Source organism: Podarcis liolepis (genome assembly GCF_965112155.1).
Source record: "Podarcis liolepis genome assembly, chromosome: 4".
Lineage (NCBI taxonomy): Eukaryota > Metazoa > Chordata > Lepidosauria > Squamata > Lacertidae > Podarcis > Podarcis liolepis.
In genome coordinates, this window is record NC_139558.1 from 29,622,629 (window position 1) to 29,647,112 (window position 24,484).

The 24,484-nt window shown below is 43.9% G+C and overlaps 1 protein-coding gene across 6 annotated transcripts in view; it reads right to left on the minus strand.

Moving 5' to 3' along the window:
• Window positions 1-24,484, minus strand: part of LIMS1 (LIM zinc finger domain containing 1) — a 78,642-nt gene that overhangs the window by 28,060 nt on the left and 26,098 nt on the right. For 2 of the 6 annotated variants that reach the window (XR_014525733.1, XM_083501565.1), the window contains exon 1: window positions 7,392-8,211. The exons of 2 other annotated variants lie outside the window; for them this stretch is intronic. Coding sequence is in view for 1 of the 4 variants with exons in the window: in XM_083501565.1 (XP_083357691.1) it covers window positions 7,392-7,498 (107 nt within the window). In the remaining 3 variants the exon portion in view is untranslated. Of the gene's footprint in view, window positions 1-7,391; window positions 8,212-20,798; window positions 21,081-24,484 lie in introns of those variants that run through there. 2 more of the 6 variants (XR_014525732.1, XM_083501567.1) reach the window with 2 other exon arrangements.

The following is a 24,484-nucleotide window of genomic DNA, read 5'->3' on the forward strand; positions in this document are numbered from 1 at the left end:
GTCTTCGCTGCGAGATCATATCCATCCGGTGCTGTACCAGCTGCACTGGCTCACGGTGGAGTACAGGATCAGGTTTAAGGTGCTGGTTTTAACCTTTAAAGCCCTATACGGCCTAGGACCCTTGTACCTACGGGACCGCCTCTCCTGGTATGTCCCACAGAGAAATTTACGGTCTGCAAATAAAAACACCCTAAAGATCCCAGGCCTCAGAGAGGTTAGGCTGGCCTCAACTAGAGCCAGGGCCTTCTCGGCTGCAGCTCCAATCTGGTGGAACGCTCTGTCACAAGAGACTAGGGCCCTGCAGGACCTGACATCCTTCCGCAGGGCCTGCAAGACAGAGCTGTTCCACCAGGCCTTCTGTCAGGGCGCAGCCTGACCCCCTCCTCTGGCAATCTGCACAAAATTTTGCTTGATGGTTGCCATTAATTTGATTTTAATTTGATTTAATTAATTTTATAATGAATGTTTTAGAATGTTGAACTATTTTGATTGTTGTTAGCCGCCCTGAGCCCGGCTTCGGCTGGGGAGGGCGGGATATAAATAAAATTTATTATTATTATTATTATTATCAGCCCCAGCCATAAAGGCCAATGGCCAGGGAACATGGGAGTTGTAGTTCAGCCATAACTAGAGGGCCAAATGTTCCTCACATCTAAATATACTTCCCACACTTGCTGTAATAATGGTTTGTTCATAAACATGAAGAAACTGTAGAAGTGACTCTGCTTCAGCTGACTATATTAACTTTTCATTATTACGTTAAGACAATGAGCCGAGCAGTAGCTATAATTAATACCCTGACCAGACCAAACCAAACATCCAGACTGCCACGAAAGACTTCTCGTATGTTCATGAAGTTCCTTATACGGTTAGGGTAACTGTCAACAGCAGACTTTCTGGCTCGAAACTACATTCTTATTATAGTAACGACTCCATCACAGATACCACACTGAAGACTGACCTTCAGCTAAGGTGGCAGAACTGGTGTGGATTTCTGTGCTAGGCCGCATGTCAGTCCCACAGAGTTCCATTCTCAAGTAAACAAAGAGGTTCACATTTATATTAACAGGATTAAAGACTGTCATTTATCTGAATTTAGCACATTTTTAATGACACGGAGACAGGGAGCAGAGCACCACTTCCATCTTATTGCAATTTTAGACTTTTCCTTTCTTCAAAAAATAAAAATTGTCCAACCCTGCAGGTAAAATTAGATTTGAAAGGCTTCGTCATTAAAAAGTAGTCTTAGGAGAATGGACGGTTGAAGACTCTTTTCTGAGACACAGTGCCCATGTTAAGAGTTTTGCAGCACTTTATAAAGTCCAACAAATGCATTATGGCAAAAACTCCTGAAAACTAATCCAAGGCATCAGATAAATGCAGAAATTTGTGCCAAAACAAACCAGTTAGCATGTATTGCACTGCAAGACTTTTGTTGTTTTGCTTCAGGTTAAGAACGGACCTCCGGAACGAATTACCGTATTTTTTTGCACCATAACACTCACTTTTTTCCTCCTAAAAAGTAAGGGGAAATGTCTGTGCGTGTTATGGAGGGAATGCCTACGGGTGGCATGCCTACGGATTTTCCTCCTCTAAAAACTATGTGTGTGTTATGGTCGGGTGCGTGTTATAGAGCGAAAAATACGGTAAGTACTTAACCCGAGGTACAGTGGTGCCTCGCAAGATGAAATTAATTCGTTCCGCGAGTTTTTTCGTCTTGCGAATTTTTCGTCTTGCGAAGCACGGTGTCGGGAAAGTTTTGGAAAAGCTTCAAAAATCACCAAAGTCTTTAAAAACCTCAAAAAAGGCTACCACACCACGTTCTATGAGTTGCTCCTCGAAGTCAAGTCGCAACTGTATTAACAGTGTTAAGAAAAAGGAAACAAACTTGCAAGACGTTTTCGTCTTGCGAAGCAAGCCCATAGGGAAATTCGTCTTGCGAAGCAGCTCAAAAAACAAAAAACCCTTTCGTCTAGCGAGTTTTTCGTCTTGCGAGGCATTCGTCTTGCGGGGCACCACTGTACCACTGTACTTTTAACATCATGTCAACTACTGAAATGAGAGCATGATCGGCGATGCCCCATTGATCTGGCTGAAATAAATGGGGAAACTCAACTGTTTACAGGAACAAGATGTAAAAAGGCCGGTTGAGAACTATTCTTATCAGATACAGATGACAGATAACAGGTTAAACTCTTTCAAGGACAGTGGGAACAGCAAGAGACTTGTTCACTGGGAGGGATGGGGACAAGATAAAGATGCAGAGAGATGTTAATGGGCAAACCCTTATTTCCTTTCGAAAAAAATTAGCAGTGCTGGTCTAAATATGTTGAGCTCCTGCCAGTGAGATGTTGTCTTTGATATATAGAACTCAAAACCAGAATTTGGCACAGAGTTGCTTCTATGGGGGGCAAGACTCGAACAATTATGTAAGTCGTTGCCAGGCAGGTATGTATGTACTTATTCCTACCCTGTACTGAAAAGTTGTCTTTGGCTTGATCTACCTGTCACTCTTTGCTCTCCGCATGGAATGTACTAGCCAGATGTAACAGAAGAGATAAGCAGGTTCCAATCAAATGGTTATTGCCACACATTTACTTATATGCTCTCACATCTGCAATAAAAAAAGTGAGTTATTGCCTGCTTACTTCCCCCCATTAAGCGTGGCCAAACAAAACACAAGCCAGAGAATCTGTTGCTGGTACACAGCAGCGCCCGTAGCCAGAGTTTGCAATGCCTGCTGCACATTCCCATCCAGTAATTCTGCACTCTAGGGCTAGTGAGTAAATCAAAAGGCATTTCTTGAAGGATGATTAAGCAACACGCAGGCCAAAAAAAAGCGTTAAGGGTAAAGGCGAGGGCAATGGGAGAGAGAGGGCAGGGTGTGCCGTGCTGAAGATATTCAAAGCTTTGAGCAATGGAAATATCCCGCATCTTATGCAATATCACAGTTCGACAAAATGTGAGTAATAGTTTCTGAATATAATAAGAGGTGGCAATTATTCCACGCCACCCCCACCCCACCCCCGAAATGGAGAGGAAGAAAAATCCACAACAGTAGTAACTATCTACGCAGAATCTTTTTCGAACATATACAATCTAAAATGGAGGCGCCTAGGCTGGGGCCCCGAAGGCACTGCTATAATTCAAAGAATAATAACAGGGTGAAGCTACATTAAAACTGTCTTAACTTTGAACTCCAGAGCTAGTGGCAACTCGTATTGGAACTTCAAAAAGGGATCATTCAATTTGCAGCGCAGCAACATTATTGAGGGGGGCGGGAAATGAGATCTAATGCCTTCATGTTGTGCCATAAATGTATGTCAGAAGGGGAGGTACAGGAGTTCTTCTTATTAGATAAGAGGAAATATGTAATATTAAAGATCTCATTAAAGCTTTCTTTAAAAAAAAAAAAAAGAATCTGAACAAAACCAGCGATTTACTGAAACCCAGGCCCAAAGCCATTAGTGAGACTACTTTGAAACTGAAGCGTTTGAGGACGATGCACCAACAGATCCATTCTAGAGACTGTTACTTCCAAGCGCCTAGGGTGCAGAGATGGTGACTTCCAAGCGCTGCCTGGAAGTGCAGAAACAAGGCATGGGATGATGTACCAAAGCAGCTGTCCCTGTTGGCACTACCGAGCTACATAGACCCCCCACTGCAATGCACAGCTGCTCAAAAGGTTTCTGGACAAAGCCAGAATGACTGCAGAATGTATGCTGGCTGGAGATGGGTGGGGACATTTTGACAGCTGTCATCTATGAAGCATCATCTTGAAGATCTTTTAGCTTAAGAGAGATAGTTGCCTCATGTCAATGGCACCCCCAACAGCATTTTTTTAAAAAGCAGCCTAAATTAAATAAGTGGCATTCCTATAATGATGCCCCAAATCCATCCCTTGAAGCTCTTCCTTCTAAATCAGGGGTAGGCAACCTAAGGCCTGGGGGCCAGATGCGGCCCAATTGCCTTCTCAATCCGGCCCGTGGACAGTCCGGGAATCAGCGTGTTTTTACATGAGTTGAATGTGTTCCTTTTATTTAAAATGCATCTCTGGGGTATTTGTGGGGTATAGGAATTTGTTCATTTTTTCCCCCAAATTATAGTCCAGCCCACCACATGGTCTGAGGCATAGTGGATCGGCCCACAGCTGAATAAGGTTGCTGAACCCTGTTTTAAATCATCCATCAGAGGTTGATGGATTGATCCAACAGAGCCATGCTTTTTACCTGGAGATGTTTGGAACTGAGCCTTTAACTTCTCAGGAAGTTGCTCAGCCTGCTAGTTATAGGTTTCTTCCCCACTCTTTGAACACAGATATGTAGTATCTTTTGGGATTTGAGTTCCCACCAGCTGCGAGATAGCAGCTCCTTCTGGGGAAGGAGGCAGCCTTCCTGGGGGGCGTTTTTCCAACAGTATCAGCTTGCAAAACTGCAATCCAAAACTCTTGTGCAGAGCAATCCCATGTAAGTCCTACCTTACTCAAAGCAGAGTCTGCGCAGGATTGAAGCCCCAGTCTTATTTGGAAAGCATTTTACCCAACAAGACCTAGGTCCAAACAAATCTCTTTATGAACAAGGGTGTAAGAAATCTGAAAGCACACAGGCTATCTGGATTAGAAACTGAACTTAGACCTTTAAGCAGTGGAAAGGGTAAGGCGAATACCTCGTCCAGTACTGACTTTCAACTTTCTTTGACATTTTACCTATAATGCAAAGCGAAGAGAACTTGGAAAGGCAGTCCCAAAGTAATAAAAATCTTGCCAATATGACTAGAGACGACTTCCGAGATGCACCAGGAATGGGAACTCTTAAATATCATCAGCAACTGAGAATTAGTCAAAAATTATAGTTTGATTTTCGCTCACCTTCTACACGTTTTCTTTATTGATGCCAGGGGTCACCTGCCTGTTGGCACATTTTCAAGCTAGAGAAGCTGTCATGGGCACCCCCAACCACTGTAACAAAGCAGACACCGCAACCTGTTCTATTGGCTCCAATGACATCTTTCTTCCAAGCCTTGATTTCAGCAGGGAGAAGGGAACCTGCGTGCATCAGGGGAAAGCTTCTGTGGGCGCACACATACCTTGGGGGTGACATGTCTTGGCGGCCCCAGATTTAAGTAGTTCCTTTTTTTTTTTAATCCCATGTCCCACTAAAGAACTTGGGGCAGCACAGTTTTATCCTAATACTCCTAAAGAAAGGGTAGGTTGAGTAGGCTGAAAAGGAGTGATGGCCTCAAAGTCACTTCGTGAGCTTCACAGCTGAGCGGCAATTTGAATTCTCATTGGTGCAGCACTCTTGACAACTGCATTATGCTGGCTGTAAACATATAAAAGTCCTGAGCTGCATTTCCCCCCCAAAGGATGGCATGACATTAAAGGGGACCCCTGACCATTAGGTCCAGTCGTGGCTGACTCTGGGGTTGCGGCGCTCATCTCGCTTTATTGGCCGAGGGAGCCGGTGTACAGCTTCCGGGTCACGTGGCCAACATGACTAAGCCGCTTCTGGCGAATCAGAGCAGCGCACGGAAATGCTGTTCACCTTCCTGCTGGAGTGGTACCTATTTATTTACTTGTAGTTTGACGTGCTTTTGAACTGCTAGGTTGGCAGGAGCAGGGACCGAGCAACGGGAGCTCACCCCGTCGCGGGGGTTCAAACCGCCAACCTTCTGATCAGCAAGTCCTAGGCTCTGTGGTTTAACCCACAGCGCCACCCGCGTCCCGGCATGACATTAGGATGGTATTATCAGGAATAGGAAAGCAAAACGGTCTCATGGTAATTTCTTTAGAGGTTAGCTATAAAAGCTTGAAGGGATCAGGGATTTTGGTCACTGTTCTAACAAAATTTCAGCAACAACACTGGGCCAATGGACCATTAAGTTAACAGGTGAGGTCCATTGCTTTAACAGAGGAAATGACTATTGCCCACTTCTTGAGCAAACCAGGAATTATGAAGAATACAGAGCAAGACTTCACTGGTAGCAAACTGTTCTTTTCTACCCTTTATCTGAATTGGCAGGGGCCCTTTTTTCATAGAGAGTATGCTTTGTTTTCAAAGGGTGTTGACTGTTCCAGAGCAGAGGCTCGCAAGATTTCTCCTTGGTTTCTTTTTTAACTGAAAGCCAGGCTCTGCTGCCAAAAAGATACACACTTATGAATTTTAAGTACTCTGAGCCAGGAATCAAGTTTCTGAAAATCAGAACTGAACACAGCTCACAGTCCTTACAAACAAAAATATGCTCCTGGTCTACTACTACCCCACTTTCAGGGAGAAGAGACATTTTGCTGGTGCTATTGTTAAACAATTGAAGTGAGAAGTCCTTGCCCATCTACTACAGATAATCCAAAGATCTGCCCAGAGATCCAGTTGCCCAGGGGCAGGCAGAAGCTCATGCTTATTTCTGCTCTCTTATTTCTGAGATTCTTATCCATCAGCACCAGCTAGCAAGCAGCCCAGAGTTCCACAGGAGGTTTACATTGTTATGTTAAAACAGGTAGTCATTCACTAGTCATAGCATGACAGGAAACTCTTCCCCTTCACTAACACTTTTGACATTTGCTCAGGGATTTTTTTTTAACAGTTCCGTACAAAAATGCAATTTTTCACAGCAAGTTATTCGTTACCAGATCTACATTAATCACTATTATCATTACACCATTCATTCCTTTTTTTTTGAAAAGCAACACAAAATCTTCTACTGACCTGCACTTTTATAAAATCAATATTTTAAAAGGAGCTCAACTTTTGGAAACTAACCAGTGTCATTAATGTTTAAGATTTTTCTTTGGTTACTTTCCCTTCGTAAGGTCATATAAAGTGGTTCTACTGCATTCTTTTGTTGCAAGGCATTTCAATAATAATAAGTAGAAATCTATGGGGGGTGGGGAGTAAATCAAGATCTGACAAGTCTCACATCACAACTTTTTTTTTTTTAATGAAAAGAAAAACCCAATAGAACAGCCCAGGACTCCTATAAAGCAATGGGGTTCTCTTTGAATGCAAATGCGCTGGAAACGAAAACTTATTTTTAAGGTTTTAATCTGGAGATTGGTTAGTTCTGGGGGAAATTAAGCAGTGATCAAAAATATTGGGGAAGGGGAATTATTGACACTTCTTACGGTCACCATTTGTGCTACTACAGCATTTAGGATAGTAAGTCAAACTGAGAAATGAAGTAAATGGAAAACAGCTGCTTCCTCTCAACTCCTCCTAGATTATCCTGGCAACTCTGGACTATTTCCAATTGGGCACATTTTATAATTAGCGTTATTACAATTCCACCACCCTGCATTCTGCTTCTGCAACTGATTCTGTCAGGCGTCAGTGTTAAACTCAAAAGACACCCAGAGCTGTCTCAAGTTAACCATTAATTTCCTCACCACCACTCACCTCAGCTTCTGCTCAGGTAACCCTTGAAGACCCAGGCTATCTGGACGGTCCCTTCGCCTCCTGTACAGACCTGAATGCGATAATTCTTTCAGCTGTAACGCAGTCATTTTTGTTCTACCCACAACAGTTGCTCCCCTCCCAGAGCACACAAGCGCTCCTGTTGAACAGCACAACTGCCAAGATGCTCCGAGGGAAGACGTCTCTCTCAGAGAGACTGCACACCTGCGCTGATCAGAATTGCAAGTCTCTCTCCTCACAGGCAGTTTGCTGCTCTGCTTCCTGTTTCACATAGGTACACACCCTCCAGAACGGACGACACTGTGTTTCCTTTAGCGAGTTAAGCCTCCTACCTAAGGGATGCTTCTGAGAAGCCAGGGCTTCAGCTGTTTCTGCGCCCAGAAGCAAATGGAACCACTCACTGTGCAACAAAACTGCCACAAACAACAAGAAACCTCTTCCTGCCAGTTTCAAGAAGCTGAAAATCTTCAGCTAAGGACCAGCTAAACGGTTACACCACCATGAAGTCTAACAAAAGCAAAACCTATTAGCACTTCATTGATGAGGGAAGGAAGGCCTGTGGCTTTCTACCTGAGAATTAATTTGGTGTTTAAGGTGGTTTTATATATATCTAAAAAAATGAAATGTAGTGAAAGACAGTAAAACAGGAAAAATACACAAAAGTTTCCCTTAACTTTGAAACACAATGCTGTAGGAGGACTTAAGTTCATGAGCAAAAATAGAAAAGTCCAAAATTGTGAGTATTTTTCTGTCCAGGTTGCAAGCACTAAAGGCTACGTCATTCATCACTCATCACCCTTCCAATGTGCTTTGGGACAAGGTCCACTGGAAACTAGGGAAACAAGGAGGGTATATAAAAGGCTTTCCTGCAAAAGAGGAAGCTGGCAAACCGGAGATTTCTAAGTCATGCATGCCTCATTTAACCTTGTGATAAAAGCCTAGTGTGATTTGCATTAGGCATAATAAAATGATTCGCATTATAACAAACAAACAAAAAACGATCACATATCATATCACCCACAGGAATTAAAATGAGGAGAAGAAACAACAAAATGAACACATATATAACACAAAGAAAACGTGTCTGTGATGGTTGATCTTTTACATTTATGTTGACCGGAGGTTTTTGTTTAAAAGTATCTTAGTTGAGAGCCAGTGTGATGTAGTGGGAAGGCTGTTGGACGAGGACCTGGGAGAGCAGAGTTCAAGACCCCACTCGGCTATGAAGCTCAGCTGGGTGATCTTGGGCCAGTAGCTCTCTCTCTTTCTCCGCCTAACCAACCTCACGGGTTGTTGTGAAGATAAAACTATGAGAGGGAGAATCACGTAACCACCTTGAGCTCCAAGGAGATACAGTGGTACCTCGGGTTACATACGCTTCAGGTTACATACGCTTCAGGTTACAGACTCCACTAACCCAGAAATATTACCTCGGGTTAAGAACTTTGCTTCAGGATGAGAACAGAAATTGTGCAGCAGCGGCGCAGCAGGCCCCATTAGCTAAAGTGGTGCTTCAGGTTAAGAACAGTTTCAGGTTAAGAACAGACCTCCAGAACGAATTAAGTTCTTAACCAGAGGTACCACTGTGATTGTACTAAATGATAATAAGACAACTGTATCCGTAATGCTCATATGCTTTGTGAAGAACATCCCATGAAGAATAGCATTAAGAACAGAACAGTAGTCCTGTGGAATCAAAGCAAAGTTCTGTCTAATTCGGGATCAGGTTTCCTTCCAGTGGCCAGTTAGCTGTTTCTAGGAAGCCCACGGACAAGGCACAACAGCAACTGCCCCCTCCACTTTTTCACATGAACACAAGAAGAGTCTGCTGGAACTGACCACTGGCCCACCCAGTCCTGTTCTCACAGTAGCCAACCAAGGTGCCTAGGGGAAATGAACAAGCAGAATCAAGACACAAGAGCATTCTCCCCTCTTGCAGTTTCCAGCAGTGGGTGCTGAGAAGTACTACTGCCTCCCACCACAGAGGCAGAGCGTAGCCACCATAACTACTAGTAGCCATCACCAATAGCTACCCAACTGGTTCGCAAGAGATACACAGTGGCTGAACATGGAGGTTTAATTCAGCAATCCAGGTTAACAGGAATTGATCCAGAATAATTCCAACTATGCCCATTTAGAAATCCTACTGAATTAAATAAGAGTAAATCCCAGGTAAGGGACGCGGGTGGCGCTGTGGGTTAAACCACAGAGCCTAGGGCTTGTCGAAGGTCAGAGGTTCGAATCCCTGAGACAGGGTGAGCTCCCATTGCTCGGTCCCTGCTCCTGCCAACCTAGCAGTTCGAAAGCACGTCAAAGTGCAAGTAGATAAATAGGTACCGCTCAGGCGGGAAGGTAAACGGTGTTTCCTTGCACTGCTCTGGTCCGCCAGAAGTGGCTTAGTCATGCTGGCCACATGTACGCCGGCTCCCTCAGCCAATAGAGTGAGATGAGCGCCGCAACCCCAGAGTCAGCCACGACTGGACCTAATGGTCAGGGGTCCCTTTACCTTTACCCAGCTCCCAGGTAAGTGGAGCTATGATTGCAGCCTTATTCTTGGTAAATGCTTGCATGATGGGAGTTCCCCCCTCTCCTCCCCTATGTTCCCATTGCACAAGCAGAAATCTTTAAGCTCATGGAAGATTGAATGCAACCCCATGATACAAACATGCATTTAAGAATTATATTTTATACAATTTGCAAAGAGATGAGGCACGGTCCTTTTACTGGATCCTTTCATTACGAGGTCAGGTTCACAGCTACTGGGAGTGCATCACTGCTGGTCTCCACTGTCTTTGTTAAACAGGAGGCCTTGTGTGCTTACCCAAAGGTGGAACATAGCAGCACTATAACCAGCAACCAAGACACTATGCATTGTACAGTGGTGCCCCGCAAGACGAATGCCTCGCAAGATGGAAAACCCGCTAGACGAAAGGGTTTTCCGTTTTTGAGCTGCTTCGCAAGACAATTTTCCCTATGGGCTTGCTTTGCAAGACGAAAACGTCTTGCGAGTGTTCCGATTCCCCCCCCCCGCTTCCCCCCTTTTTCTAAGCTGCTCAGCCGCTAATAGCCTTTTAGCCGCTAATCCGCTAAGCCTTTAATAGCCGCGAAACCGCTAATAGCCGCGAAACCGCTAATAGTGCTAATCCGCTAATAGGGTTGATTCGCAAGACAAAAAAACCGCTAGACGAAGAGACTCGTGGAACGGATTAATTTCGTCTTGCGAGACACCACTGTAAGGGCCTCTTCAAACCACCCAACCCTTCCCTTTTCTCAGTTTCCAGTAAGTAGGTTATGACTTCTTGGACCCAGCCATGAAGAATCCGCTTCTGCTAAGAACACTGCATGTGGTGGGGCTGATTCACTGAACATGCGGAGAGGTGCTTGTCGTGCGTCCAGTTGCTGTGTGCTGACAAACCCACGTATTGCCCAAGCATGGCTCCCACTGTGCTTGAGGAACAAATTTTCTACACAGTGTGTGTGTCCTTGCACACCTGCTTGGAAGGGGCAGGATTATGTTCACACCCACTTTAAGAAGTAGAGACAAATTCCAAATCAGCCCTCACTTAGAATGCACATCTGGAGAATAAGAAATTTGGGGGGGGGGGGGGAGAGGAAGATCCTGATATTTGCCTAAACATGCAACATTCCATTTTTCAAGTGGGAGAGCTTCAGCTAACTCTCTCAACATGCAGCAGGTGAAAAATAAGTAAGCAACAGCTTCCTAAAATCTTTCATTAGCGGTCTTTAAGAGGCAATTAGTACTCTCTCGCAGTTAACAATTCATGTGGCAGGGCTGTTGGGTTTTGTTTTGTTCTTAAATAAATCAGCAGGACTAACTCTTACAAGAACATAATCGGTACACGTGTCAGCATTGCCATTTCTGTCATAGGAAGAAAATGAATGCACAGGAGATATCTATTAAAGAGAAAACTAGGGCAACATTTGAAAGATGTGGGTGTAACGGGAGAAATAGAGAGGTTTTGCTCAAATAAGAGTCGTTTGTGGTTCATGTTCGCTATTTAAAACTAATAAGGCAAAATCCAAACAAGAGAAATGCTACCACACACCCTTTCTGCTGCAAATGAGAGCGTATTTTGCTAGCTCCAAAGTACATGATGTGAATCTACAGCTTGTTTGCATGAATGGCTGCCAAAGGGAGGTCAGCAGATGTTTGTGTAGCCATATCTGCCCCAATCTAGCACGGCTTCTTCCAAGGTCAAAATCCTGGTTGCAATGCACTTGTAGAAGAATTCACAAGCAGATCCAGGCATGAACTTCTTTGAAGCCTAATCTCCGGATGACAATCAACATGGCACAATCTCATTTTGCCACAACACCACACATTTTGTACGGTTCCTAAAGCCATTCCACCCATTTTTTATTTTAACAACTAAATTTATGAAGTCTTAAATGGAACTGGGAAAGGACTTCCCAATCAGAGATAAGTGAAATGCTAGTAGCTTTTCTTGCGCGCGCGCGGGGGGGGGGGGGGGAGTTCCTATTCTATGTATGTCTCTCTCTCTCTCTCTCTCTCTCACACACACACACACACACACACACACACACACACGGAGAGAGAGAGACTTAGGGTGCAATCCTATACAGTGGTACCTCGGGTTAAGTACTTAATTCATTCCGGAGGTCCGTTCTTAACCTGAAACTGTTCTTAACCTGAAGCACCACTTTAGCTAATGGGGCCTCCCACTGCTGCCGCACTGCCGGAGCACAATTTCTGCTCTCATCCTGAAGCAAAGTTCTTAACCCGAGGTACTCTTTCTGGGTTAGCGGAGTCTGTAACCTGAAGCGTATGTAACCTGAGGTACCACTGTACTCTTCTGATAGTACACCTCAGTGAAATCAACTGTACTTACTCCTTAGTATATATGTACTATAGTATCGCGCTACCAGTAGCAGTAATATTGCTGAGTTACATGCATCTTGGGTTCCCGCCCCACAAATTCAATATGCAGTAATGGCCTCTCACCCTTTTTCGAACACCCTCCCTTGTGGAGTGTTCCCTCCGCCTCCTCTCCTCTTCTTTCCACTCCCCATGGGGGTCCTCCGGGCAGCTGCTGCTTCCGCCCCTGGTCTCTGAGCTGCACACCACCCTTGCCCCAAAGAGAGGTGCTTCCCAGAGGCACCATTGGCCTACGGAGCTTATAGCCAGGGCTGCTGCGACGAACAGCTATGGAAGCCTTCGGGAAGCAGAGACGCAAGAGGGCATCAGAGGAGGGAGGGAAGGAAAGAGGGACAGAGGCCAGTGTTGCACACCTGGCCATCATTCAAGGCACCCCAGGGTGCCATAGCACACTGGTGGAAAGCCACTGCCTTAGCCTGCTGCCTCCTCAGGCCCCAGCCAATTTCTTTTCTAGGCCCCTGCTCTTTGATTTCTCTTCTCATAGGCTCTTCTCTTCTGTAGCATCTCAATAGCAGCCAGAAAACCATAAGACTGTCTCTCACTTGTGGGGCAGGTCAGCTAGTCACAGGCAGAAGTTACAACTGATGGGAGATTTATTTATCATACAGCAAGACTGGTTTGGAAAACTAAAACAATGAAATAATGTACGCCATAAATGCACACTCGAGGAGCCGGCAGGGGGAGAGGGATCACCACTCTTTACGGAAGATTTAGTTACTTCCAAGGTACGTTTTGCAATATGTTCTTCAGTTTAGAACCCTGAATAAATAGGCTGCTCTTTACGTCTAAATTCTGCAGCTTTGTCATTCTCTGCAAAAGGTTTTCTTCTCCTTTCCTGTAACACATAACTGTAGGTGAATAAGCCTCTTAACCCTTGGTTTGTTTATATAAACTAGGGACCTGAGGCTATTTAGTCAGGGTTGTTCTCCTGAGCCAACAATCCTTGTAAACACAGACAGGAAATCTCATTATTTTTAAGCTCTCTAGCTCATAGTCCCAGCTAGTTCTTTGCTTGTGCCCACCTCTGCATATCCACAAGATGATGATTGTGCTATTGTTTAAATGGCCATATATTCTGAAATGATAGAGAAATGATCCATAGCCGCTTAATTACATAGGGGGAGATTTGCTGACTTTCATTTCACTTCAGCCTGGGGATTCACCACCTCTTAAGTGTGTAAACAAGTCAGAGACTGAAGTGAGGGTGTTATTATAAAAATTACTGGTTGTGTAAATGAGCATTTCGTACAAACCATCTTTAGCAGACTTGTAGTGGTTCAGCTACCTTATTTTGTTTACAGAATATACCACCCTCTCGCAAAACATCAGGGGAATGCACAGCAACAAAAAACATTTAAAAGCAATACGAAACAATCACTAAAACGACTGACCACTTTGTCAAGCAGTTTCAAAATAAACATGATGAACAGATCAAGATTCCTTTGCCCTGGATGAAAATCATCAACACTTGCTCGATTTGTGAGAAATTCTGGGCATCAGGCAACACTTACACGGCAGTAATATTTAACTTGTCTTTTCACTAGTCAGCTTTCAGTGAACTTCCACCTAGTGCCTGAAATGTATAGATAGGCATAGATACCACACTATCCGCGTCTGCACATTTCAATCACTACACAGAAGTATAGCTAGAACTTTTCAGAGCCAGCCCAAATGTTTTTTTACAGCCAGCCTGGTGTGTACAGGATGCAACAGCCGGCAAGTTTAGCATCCAGGTGAGAAGGGCAATGTTCAACAGAAGGAAATATAATCCAGAACAGACTGCTTTCCTTGGCTTCAGGGAAAGACTTGCTAGCTTAGCGCCAACTACCAAATCTGATGTGAAAGCAGCTGGGTTCTTGTTATGAGACACGGGGACACGACCAGAAACACTAGCTTAGCCAGCACTAGCACCTTTGCTAAACATAATGCCCCCACCTGTCACCATCTAGAAATTTCTCCAGGTGACCCAAAAACTTGTCCTTCTGCTTTTGGGGTGCACTGCTCTGGTTCGCCAGAAGCGACTTACGTCATACTGGCCACATGACCAGGAAGCTGTACGCCGGCTCCCTCGGCCAGTAAAGCAAGATGAGCTCCGCAACCCCAGAGTCGTCCGCAACTGGACCTAACGGTCAGGGGTCCCTTTACCTTTATCCTCAGAGTAATTTCTGCATCTCTTAAGCTGCAGAAGGGAGTGACATGCGAAGAGTTGGTAGGCAGTTAATGAATTTAAGAAGAACATGCCTTTCAGCTTGTTTACCATACAGGGAAGAGGTGGGAGCGAATACTCATTTGTTATAACAAAGATCAAGAGATTTTACCTAGAAAACAGAGTTACTTCTCTCCCTCTGAAAGCCAAAACAAACAAACAAAACAAAGCACACGACTTGTACCACCTGGCTGTGCCCAAGGCAATAGTGATTCAGCAAACAAATTCTAGTCAGTGTAGGCTACTTCCCTATTTATAGAAAACATTGTATGATCACACGTCAGCATATAATTTTAATAAAAGGCACTGGCAGGATGCAGTGGTCAATAAATATATTTTTTTTACCAGAAAGCTAGGAAAGCAGGTAGGAGGGGAAAAAGAGAAGGAAACTCCCAGTGCTTGAACAAAGATTTATTTCAGGCCTGACGCATTTTAGAACAATCCTTCTATGGGGGGGGGGGTGTTACTATAAATATACAAGTAATACATATGTAAACAAGAAATTGCAGTAGTAAAATAGGTGCTCATTGATTCATACTGGATGAATCTGAAACAGAATTGTCAAATTACTTAAAATAATTCCCCCCCCCCCAAAAAAAACCCAACAACTTAGAATACATTTTAAGAAAGCAAGGCAAGGAGAAGCAGAAGCAGGGGAGAAGTAGAATGGCAACAGCACCCTCCTGGCAGTACCATGTTTGCTAGGATGAGATTGGAGGAGGAACAGGTTGGCAGTGGCATCCTGAGGGGCTGCAGCCACCAACCCAGGGCTCCCCCAGCTTCACCCCACCACCACTGAAGTGCCACTGCCACTCTCTCCTCCTCTTGTGCCACACCTGGCAAGGATTACATCTCCACGTGGCCTACTGGAAAGACCAGTTGACACAGACCTTAGTCCACCTTCTCTCCTCTTGTTACCTTGGGTAAAGAACTCAGGAGCCAAGATTGGCCCAGAGGCCTCTAATAACTTCCATCTATTGTCCGATCTCACATTTGACCCAAATTAAATCACCATTGGGAAGGGCTCAGATATGTCAAATGTGGTGGGTATGGGAAGGAAGAAATGTGTCCCGTTGAAATTATTTTACAGTGGTACCTCAGGTTACAGACGCTTCAGGTTACAGACTCCACTAACCCAGAAAGAGTACCTCAGGTTAAGAACTTTGCTTCAGGATGAGAACAGAAATCGTGCGGTGGCAGTAGGCCCCATTAGCTAAAGTGGTACCTCAGGTTAAGAACAGTTTCAGGTTAAGAGCGGACCTCCAGAACGAATTAAGTTCTTAACCTGAGGTACCACTGTTCTACTATTAGCCAAATTTCTAGAGATGACAGCATTGGTGTGTGGCAAAACAAACAAACAAACAAAACAAAAAAACACCCAGGGTGAAAACAGTAACTATAGAATACCCTATCATTGTTTTCATTGTACAGTCATACTTTGGAAGTCAAACAGAATCCGTTCCGGAAGTCCATTCGACTTAACAAAGCATTAGACTTCCGAATCGAAGCTTCTGATTGGCTGCAGGAGCTTCCTGGAAGCTGCAGAAGCCCCGTCAGGCGTTCGGCTTCCAAAAGAATGTTTGAAAACCGGAACAGTCACTTCCAGTTTTCGATCGTTCGGGAGCCAAGACGTCTGAGTTCCAGGGTGTTTGACAACCAAGGTACGACTGTATGTTCCAGCGTAGCCTAATCTGAAAGACCCAAGCTTTTGTCCTTATCTGGCTCTCATATTCAGGACAGTTAGAGAATACACAATAGAGATATATTTCCACCCTTGCATGTCAACTGCTGTATTAGGACACTATCCTGGCTGTAAACAGGGACTTTCCCTCCACGTAACGTAAGAATTTATTTTTAAAAAGATTTATAGACTGCTTAATAATAAAACTCTCCAATTATCAAATTTTTAAAAAGCAAAAATAGACAGAATGGTCCAAACACAAGTATAGATAATTACTAATAAAACAGAAAACACAATCAGCAAAAGGTTTTAAAACAAAGATTAGCTAAATTTGGTTCTCATATTGGAGATTTCTCATTTCAAGCTGCTGTATTTCTTCCTTACAGTTGTAGACTAACAGACTAACTGCATGTTATACTCTAACATATGTTATAATGCCCTGGCATAGCGTGTGTGGTGTTTTTTTTTATTTAACCCAGTCTCTTTTGGAAAGAGAAATATAGAGCAGGGCGTGGTGAGAGAAGGGAATTTAGAGCAGAGATGTCTGTAGGGTGTGGTGAAACGGAACCATTTCCCCACCCCAAATCATCCTCTCATATGACTTCCTCTCCCATGCGTGGTTCAAAAACCCATGTTTGCCAAAAGACTACTGGAAATTCTACTTCCCTTATAAAGCAGTGCACATAAATTCTCCCATGTGACTTCTATGCTAGAACTATAACTGAATAGGATTTTACCACTGCATAAAGCATGGGTAGGCAAGCTAAGGCCCAGGGGCCGGATCTGGCCCAATCGCCTTGGGTACGGGAATCAGTGTGTTTTTACATGAGTAGAATGTGTCCTTTTATTTAAAATGCATCTCTGGGTTATTTGTGGGGCATAGGAATTCGTTCATCCCCCCCCAATATAGTCTGCCCCCCCAAAAAGGTCTGAGGGACAGTGGATCAGCCCCCTGCTGAAAAGCTTTGCTGACCCCTGGCATAAAGGCTGGACACAGATGCAGACACCAGCCCATCCAGGTTTTGTATTTGTTTTTTTTACTTGCAATAAAAGCTCATACTGTTACCTATCAGGCAATCAGTTTTGCAACATCTCCCTCTGCTGATAGAGTGCCTAATGTACTGTCTTTCTGTGTCAACATTGTATATGCTGTATCCTCTGGTTATTCAACACATTAGTCTGATTTGCTTCCTTTCTTATTCTCACCAGCCTGTATAAAACCTTGCATGTTGGTCATCTTTGAATACAGGTTTATTCCATGTGTATATTTAGGAACTGGCCAGCAGAGGCCTTCCCTATTTCTACTGCTATTTTTATAAATATAACGTTGTTTAGTATTAGACAACCTTAATTTTAACTCTGACAGCTTAAGGAGGTAGGAATACAGACTAAGAGATTCACTCGCTCACAGAACTACTATTTCTGTATACAGTGGTACCTCGGGTTACCACTTCAGGTTACATACGCTTCAGGTTACAGACTCCGCTAACCCAGAAATAGTGCTTCAGGTTAGGCACTTTGCTTCAGGATGAGAACAGAAATCGTGCTCCGGCGGTGCGGCAGCAGCAGGAGGCCCCATTAGCTAAAGTGGTGCTTCAGGTTAAGAACAGTTTCAGGTTAAGTATGGACCTCCGGAACAAATTAAGTACTTAACCCAAGGTACCACTGTACCAGGGAATGAGGGAAGATGTAAGATTGCCATTTCCCTCCTCCCATTAAAACTTGCTTTCTTTCTAGCATAGATCTGCATGCAAGCTTTGCCAGGGACAGATAAGATACATTTATAAATTAATAGCTATCTATAAGATATCTTGCCCACTTTAAGGTCCCAGGAAGGGTGGCAGCAATATAACCAGACCATTTTTATTGCACTTAGTGCAATTTTATGTGAAGTACACACCTCCTTGCTGTATTTTTTTAAAATGAAAGTAGTTTATAAATATTTGCATAAACAAAATAAAAGTAAGAAAAAGAGTTTATATACAATTATAAAAAAACAAGTTTAACATATACAAGCAAGAACAACACAGTAGAGATGAAACAAATTAATCTCCCATCATCCTTGACCATTGGGCATGCTGGGGGGAGTTGCAGTCCCGCCACATTTTCTAGGTGGCCACAGGTTCTCATCCCTGATCCAAAATGCTCCTGCACTAACAAAGGGAGACTTTTTGCATTGTTCTAATGATTTAAGTTTGCAGTATGAAGGGGCAGAGAGGCTGCTTTGTTGGTCTACGTTTACTCATCTCCCCAAGAGTAAATTTGAGGGAAAGACTGGTCTATTTTGTTTAATGTGAACAATATTCTGCCCCCCCTTGGGGTAGGTTTGGGGTGAAACGGGGAGCGATTCTTCCTAGGACAGATGAGAGGCCTGGGAAGGTTATGCGCTCTACGTGGGGCTACCTTTGAAGGTGACCCGGAAACTACAACTAATCCAGAATGTGGCAGCTAGACTGGTGACTGGGAGCAGCCGCCGAGACCATATAACACCGGTCTTGAAAGACCTACTCTGGCTCCCAGTATGTTTCCGAGCACAATTCAAAGTGTTGGTGCTGACCTTTAAAGCCCTAAACGGCCTCAGTCCAGTATATCTGAAGGCGCGTCTCCACCCCCATTGTTCTACCCGGACACTGAGGTCCAGCACCGTGGGCCTTCTGGCATTTCCCTCACTGTGAGAAGCCAAGTTACAGGGAACCAGGCAGAGGGCCTTCTCGGTAGTGGCACCCTCCCTGTGGAATGCCCTCCCACCAGATGCCAAAGAGAACAACAACTACCAGACTTTTAGAAGACATCTGAAGGCAGCCCTGTTTAGGGAAGCTTTTAATGGTTGATGCATTACAGTATTTTAATATTTTTTTTGGAAGCCGCCCAGAGTGGCTGGGGAAGCCCAGCCAGATGGGCGGGGTACAAATAATAAATTATTATTATATTATTATTATTATTGCAGGAAAGTCAAAAGGACACTCAGCTGTAAATCCAAAGTAGAGGGCAGCAGTGGAGGAGCCCTTGGAAACCCAAAATTGTCTGTTGGGTAGGGCTCTGTTCCTTACTAATCAACTTAGGACAAGACCTAAGACAAGTTTTATAAAATATTCACAAGAAAGTACAATACCATTCTTGCAATAGATGAAAAACGTAGACATGTGGTTTGTTTGAAAAAGTCATTGTAAGCAACAACTGCCTAGCGAAAAAGGATTAAAATGGTAACACAGAGGCAAGGGTGGAAGAAAGCTATTTTCAACAGCATGGAAAAGCCAAACCGGTTTAATTTATGCCCTTTTGCAATTGCTCCGGGAAAGGACTTTCTTTCGCTTCACAAGCTGCTGCCTGTGAGAATTTATCTTAGCGGCAAGTCCCTACTATCCTGAATCTGCTGTGTCCTCAAAGTCACAAGGAAATTACACTAAACTTACACTAAAAGTTCCACCGAAGTTACAGTGACTTAAACACACATATCTGTGGGCACAAGATTATTTCAAGCAGTACTAGAGAAAAGCCAAAACTGGCTTCCTAAAAGAAACAACCCACGCTGCTGAAATAATCATGCATATATGGCATGATTCAGAGGCCTAGAGTGGACAATGACTCACATGCCCAGGGTAGGTAGCACATCCCCAATGCCTGGAGTAGTTTTGAATATGGTTTTAAAAAAATAATAATTAAAAAAACTTCAGAAGTACATGGGGGAGAAAAGCGTGTGTCCATATATCTGTGCATGGAGCCCTTAAAAAAAAGGCACTACACCGAAAAGAAGTGCATAGATACTTCCCCAATCCCCGCTCTGTGAAAAACAGCCAGTTTTAGTTTCCTTTGTTATTGAAACTGAATAAACTTGTGTGGGACTAGAAAGGGCCTTACAGTGGTACCTTGGGTTACAGACGCTTCAGGTTACAGAGACTTCATGTTACAGACTCTGCTAACCCAGAAATAGTACCTCAGGTTAAGAACTTTACCTCAGGATGAGAACAGAAATCGTGTGGCGGCAGCGGGAGACCCCATTAGCTAAAGTGATACCTCAGGTTCAGAACAGTTTCAGGTTAAGAACGGACCTCCAGAATGAATTAAGTTCTTAACCTGAGGTACCACTGTACACAAGACTTAATACTACCCTAACAGCATCCTCTGCTCCTCTACCTCCCAATTGCATTTGTAGTTATCAACACACCACTGGCTGAATGGAAGCCCATGGCCAGCATGGTGTGGAAGGGGATGTAAATACCATTGCTTTTCAGAAGTGATGGCCTATGGGCAGCCCAAGTAATCCCAACCCCCCAAGCTATCCTGCAAACTGAATAATATTCCTAAGCGACACAAGATCCAACAAAAGCAGTTGAACAGCTCCCTTTCCAGTCCCCAAAGGGCTTAACGGCAGCAAGTCTCTCAAATGGGACATTATTCAACTAGTCTCACTTCTGTCTAGAACTGTGTGCCTGTGTAGCCTCATTAACGGTTATTTCTGAAATTATTAAACGACACGCCAGGCATGCAAACTGAAAGAAGATTTAGCTTACAAGTACAGAGTTTGCAAGCAAACTGATGGCACCCCTGAATGAAAAGAAATAAATAAAATGCGACAATACTCACGCTGTCGCTCTGCCAGCAGCACAAGACCTGTCAACTGGACCAATGCCACATATAGTTTTGTGCTGAATATTCTGTGTTCCACAGCTTCTCTGTGGTCATTACTGGCAGTGGTGATAAAAGGCAGCATGACTTGACAAACCACTTCCTATTATTTTTTTAACATGGATATGCATCAAAAGCTTCTTTACTTAAAAGAAAGATGCAAAATACGTCTATTGTAGTATTGGAAACGTTTCAAACTTTAGTTTCAAACCCCGTGTCCAGAGCAAAGGAAAGCCTCCTCCTCCACGAAAATGGGCCTTTTCTTTCTCTCTACACACAAAAAACCTCCCCCACCAACCAAAATTATATTTTAAAACACACCAAATTGCAGAATGCACAAAAATGTCTTCATTTCCTACAAAAGCGACACAAAATTTTTGGTGCCAAAGCTATCCAATTATTAGAAGCACTGGGAAAGGCACCATTTTTTTTTATCACAGGGTTTTATGGGCATTTCCTTTCAACAACAACAACAACAACAACAATAATAACAATAATTTATTTATTTATTCCCCAGCCGCTCTGGGTGGCTCCCAACAGAATATTAAAAACACGATAAAACATCAAACATTAAAAACATTAGACAGGCTGCCTTCAGATGTCTGCTAAAAGTCAGATAGTTGTTTATTTCCTTGACATCTGATGGGGGGCGTTTCACAGGGCGGGCGCCACTACTGAGAAGGCCTTTTGCCTGGTTCCCTGTAACCTCACTTCTCGCAGGGAGGGAACCGCCAGAAGGCCCTCAGCGCTGGACCTCAGTGTCTGGGCTGAACGATGAGGGTGGAAATGCTCCTTCGGGTATAGTGGGCCGAGGCCGTTTAGGGCTTTAAAGGTCAGCACCAACACTGTGAATTGTGCTCGGAAACGTTTGCCTCCTTCTTCGTATTCTTGCTTGGAGATCCACATCTTGTACGTAAGAACTTCATGTACAGCAGCTACCCTAAGTTCCTTGAAGGATATAGATGTTGTTACGTAAAATGAACAGTGGCAAATGGTCCCCCTGTACCTGAAGTGGTAGTGGCTTCTGGAATATGGCAGAAGGAACCAAAGCCCCAAAGGCAGGGGGAGCCAAGGTCAGCTCCGCTGAAGCCACATGTGACCCAGAAGCCCCAAACGTAGGTCTCGGTGGATGTTCTCATATCTTAAGTCCCCTACATCTTTTGCAATGAAGGGGGCACATCTCTTTTGACTGTGCATTGCAGCTGAGTGAGGCAGCAATTGGTTTTTTTTTAGCCTAGTCCACTCCTCAGAATATCCCATCAAGCCTAATTCTTGAGATTGACCAAGTGAAGGAAACCAACATCCACAAGGCTATTTTCTATCAGATATTTCATTATGAGAAGATCCCAAAGACAACTTTCTACAGGTGAGAGCTGGTGGTTATGCATCAAATATATGACCTATACAGTGGCACCTCGGGTTAAGTACTTAATTCGTTCTGGAGGTCCGTTCTTAACCTGAAACCGTTCTTAACCTGAAGCACCACTTTAGCTAATGGGGCCTCCTGCTGCCGCTGCGCAGCCAGAGCACGATTTCTGTTCTCATCCTGAAGCAAAGTTCTTAACCCGAGGTAATATTTCTGGGTTAGCGGAGTCTGTAACCTGAAGTGTATGTAACCTGAAGTGTATGTAACCCAAGGTACCACTGTAGTTTGATGGTGGTTTTGAAGGGATCCCTTGTAAGAATTATGACAATTCAGAAGGATCCATCAGTTTCTTCCCCTCTTATCTCTCTCTCCCCAGTGACTCTGTTTCCCTTCCTTTAGTCTCCCTCTCTCCCTCCCTCCTTTTCTCCACTCTTGGTTATTCTGCTTTCTGCTCAGGTGCAGATATGAGTCTTGAAAACCACAGAGCTGAAAGAGGATATGGAAAAGAGCAACAGTCTTCCCACTTCCTCTTCCAGCTCTTATGTTCTTTTCAAGGAGGGGGGGAGAGAGGGTAGCAACAGTCATGAAAAAGGCAGCAATGCCTAGGGAGCAATTGAGGCTTCTCACAAGCATCAGGGAAAGTCCCCGCGGGCACTACTGCAAGCCTAGGACCGTGTTGGCAACACCAACAATTATAGTGACACTCCTCTGTAAGGTCCTTCATAGATCATGCTTCTGCTGGATTTCACAGCAGAAATGTCACTCTTTTAATTTAAGATTATGAGGTGCTTTAAAGGGTTTGGGGGGGTTTTTAGGTGGAGGAAACAGGGAATGTGTTTATTTGTTAAGTTAGTTAAAAAGCTTGCTTTTTGAATTGCATTGCTCTTCTACCCTCAGAATAACAAAGTTAACTGAATATAAATTAAATAAGGACTTGAACAGTCCCTCAGTGAAAACACTCAATACTTTTAAAATCTTTGGGCATGATGTAGCTTTTTTAAAAAAAGATCATATAATCCTATTAGTTTTCATGGGATAATTAATTATATGCTTTTCACTTTTGATATCAGCAAGACTAAAAGCAGCCTTACTTTGGTTGCATTCCCCACATAATTCATAAGACGCAATTTTACGAACATGCTGCCTATTAAAAGAAGCCTATTCCTTTAAAATACAAAGTTCTGTTGTGCCTAAATTTCATAAGCCAGCCCCATTCTAATTGTTTCAACAGAAGCAGGCAGGAAAGACAGGATGTTGCTTCACAATGACACTAAAAAAATTTGTGGTTTCAAGGAAAATGAAGACAAACTTACACTGCAAGGCAACTATGGCACCAGTGCCGTTAAATTTTATTTGTTATTAATTTTTACCCACCCTGTCTGGAGCAAGTTCTGCAAAGCCAGTGGAATAATCGGTAAGAAGTTCAAGGATCACAGTGCTGATTATGTAGACTAACAAAGTCATGCTCTCCGAGACTGGTTTTGCGGTATGAGACAGGAAAGGGCAAATATTTAGCCTGGTAAGACAGTACAAAGTCCGGCTGCCTCAACTCTGCCTCAGAATATCTCTTTGCCAAAAATGCACGAATGAAGCAGCTCGCACAGGGCATATTGGCATTGCTATGTTGGCTTAAGGCAGGTGTGGCCTTTAGCCCTCCAGATGTTGCTGAACTACAATTCCCATCATCCACGGCCTGTCATGACCCCTGCATCCAGCAGGGATCTGGATACAGAATCAGAGGCTGCAAAGGAATTGGGTCTGGGCCAAGGAGTGGACTGTGGGGCCCAGGTCCACTGTGCATGCAGTGGTTGGACAAGAACTCCCCAAGTTTTCTCAAAGCAGAGGCATTACCTTGGACACAGATGCATTAAACACCTGTGCTTGCTTTTGTTTAAGCTACTTGCTCACTCAAGAGATGCCAGAGGTCCAACCTTGGGAGTTCCAGCATCAGACCAGAAAACAACATAGCCTGAAGCAGGACCCAAAGGAGAACTCTAGCAACTTGTGGTTTTCACCTCAGGAGTTCCCTCTGCTGAAGAGGCAAGCCACCACTCAGCTGAAAAAGCAGCTTGTTTCTTCTGCAGCAGGGCCTTATGCAGTGAAACAGGGGCTCTCACTCGTGTCTCTTTTCCTTATAACAGGAGTCTGTCAAAACATCGTTCTGAGAACTGGAAAGAGCCGTATTTCGCAACACCGTTCCTCAATTATATGCTTGGCTGCGCTAGCATATTTCTTCTCGGTAAAGGCATAGTCCTCTTACTCAACCTATGCAGGAAAT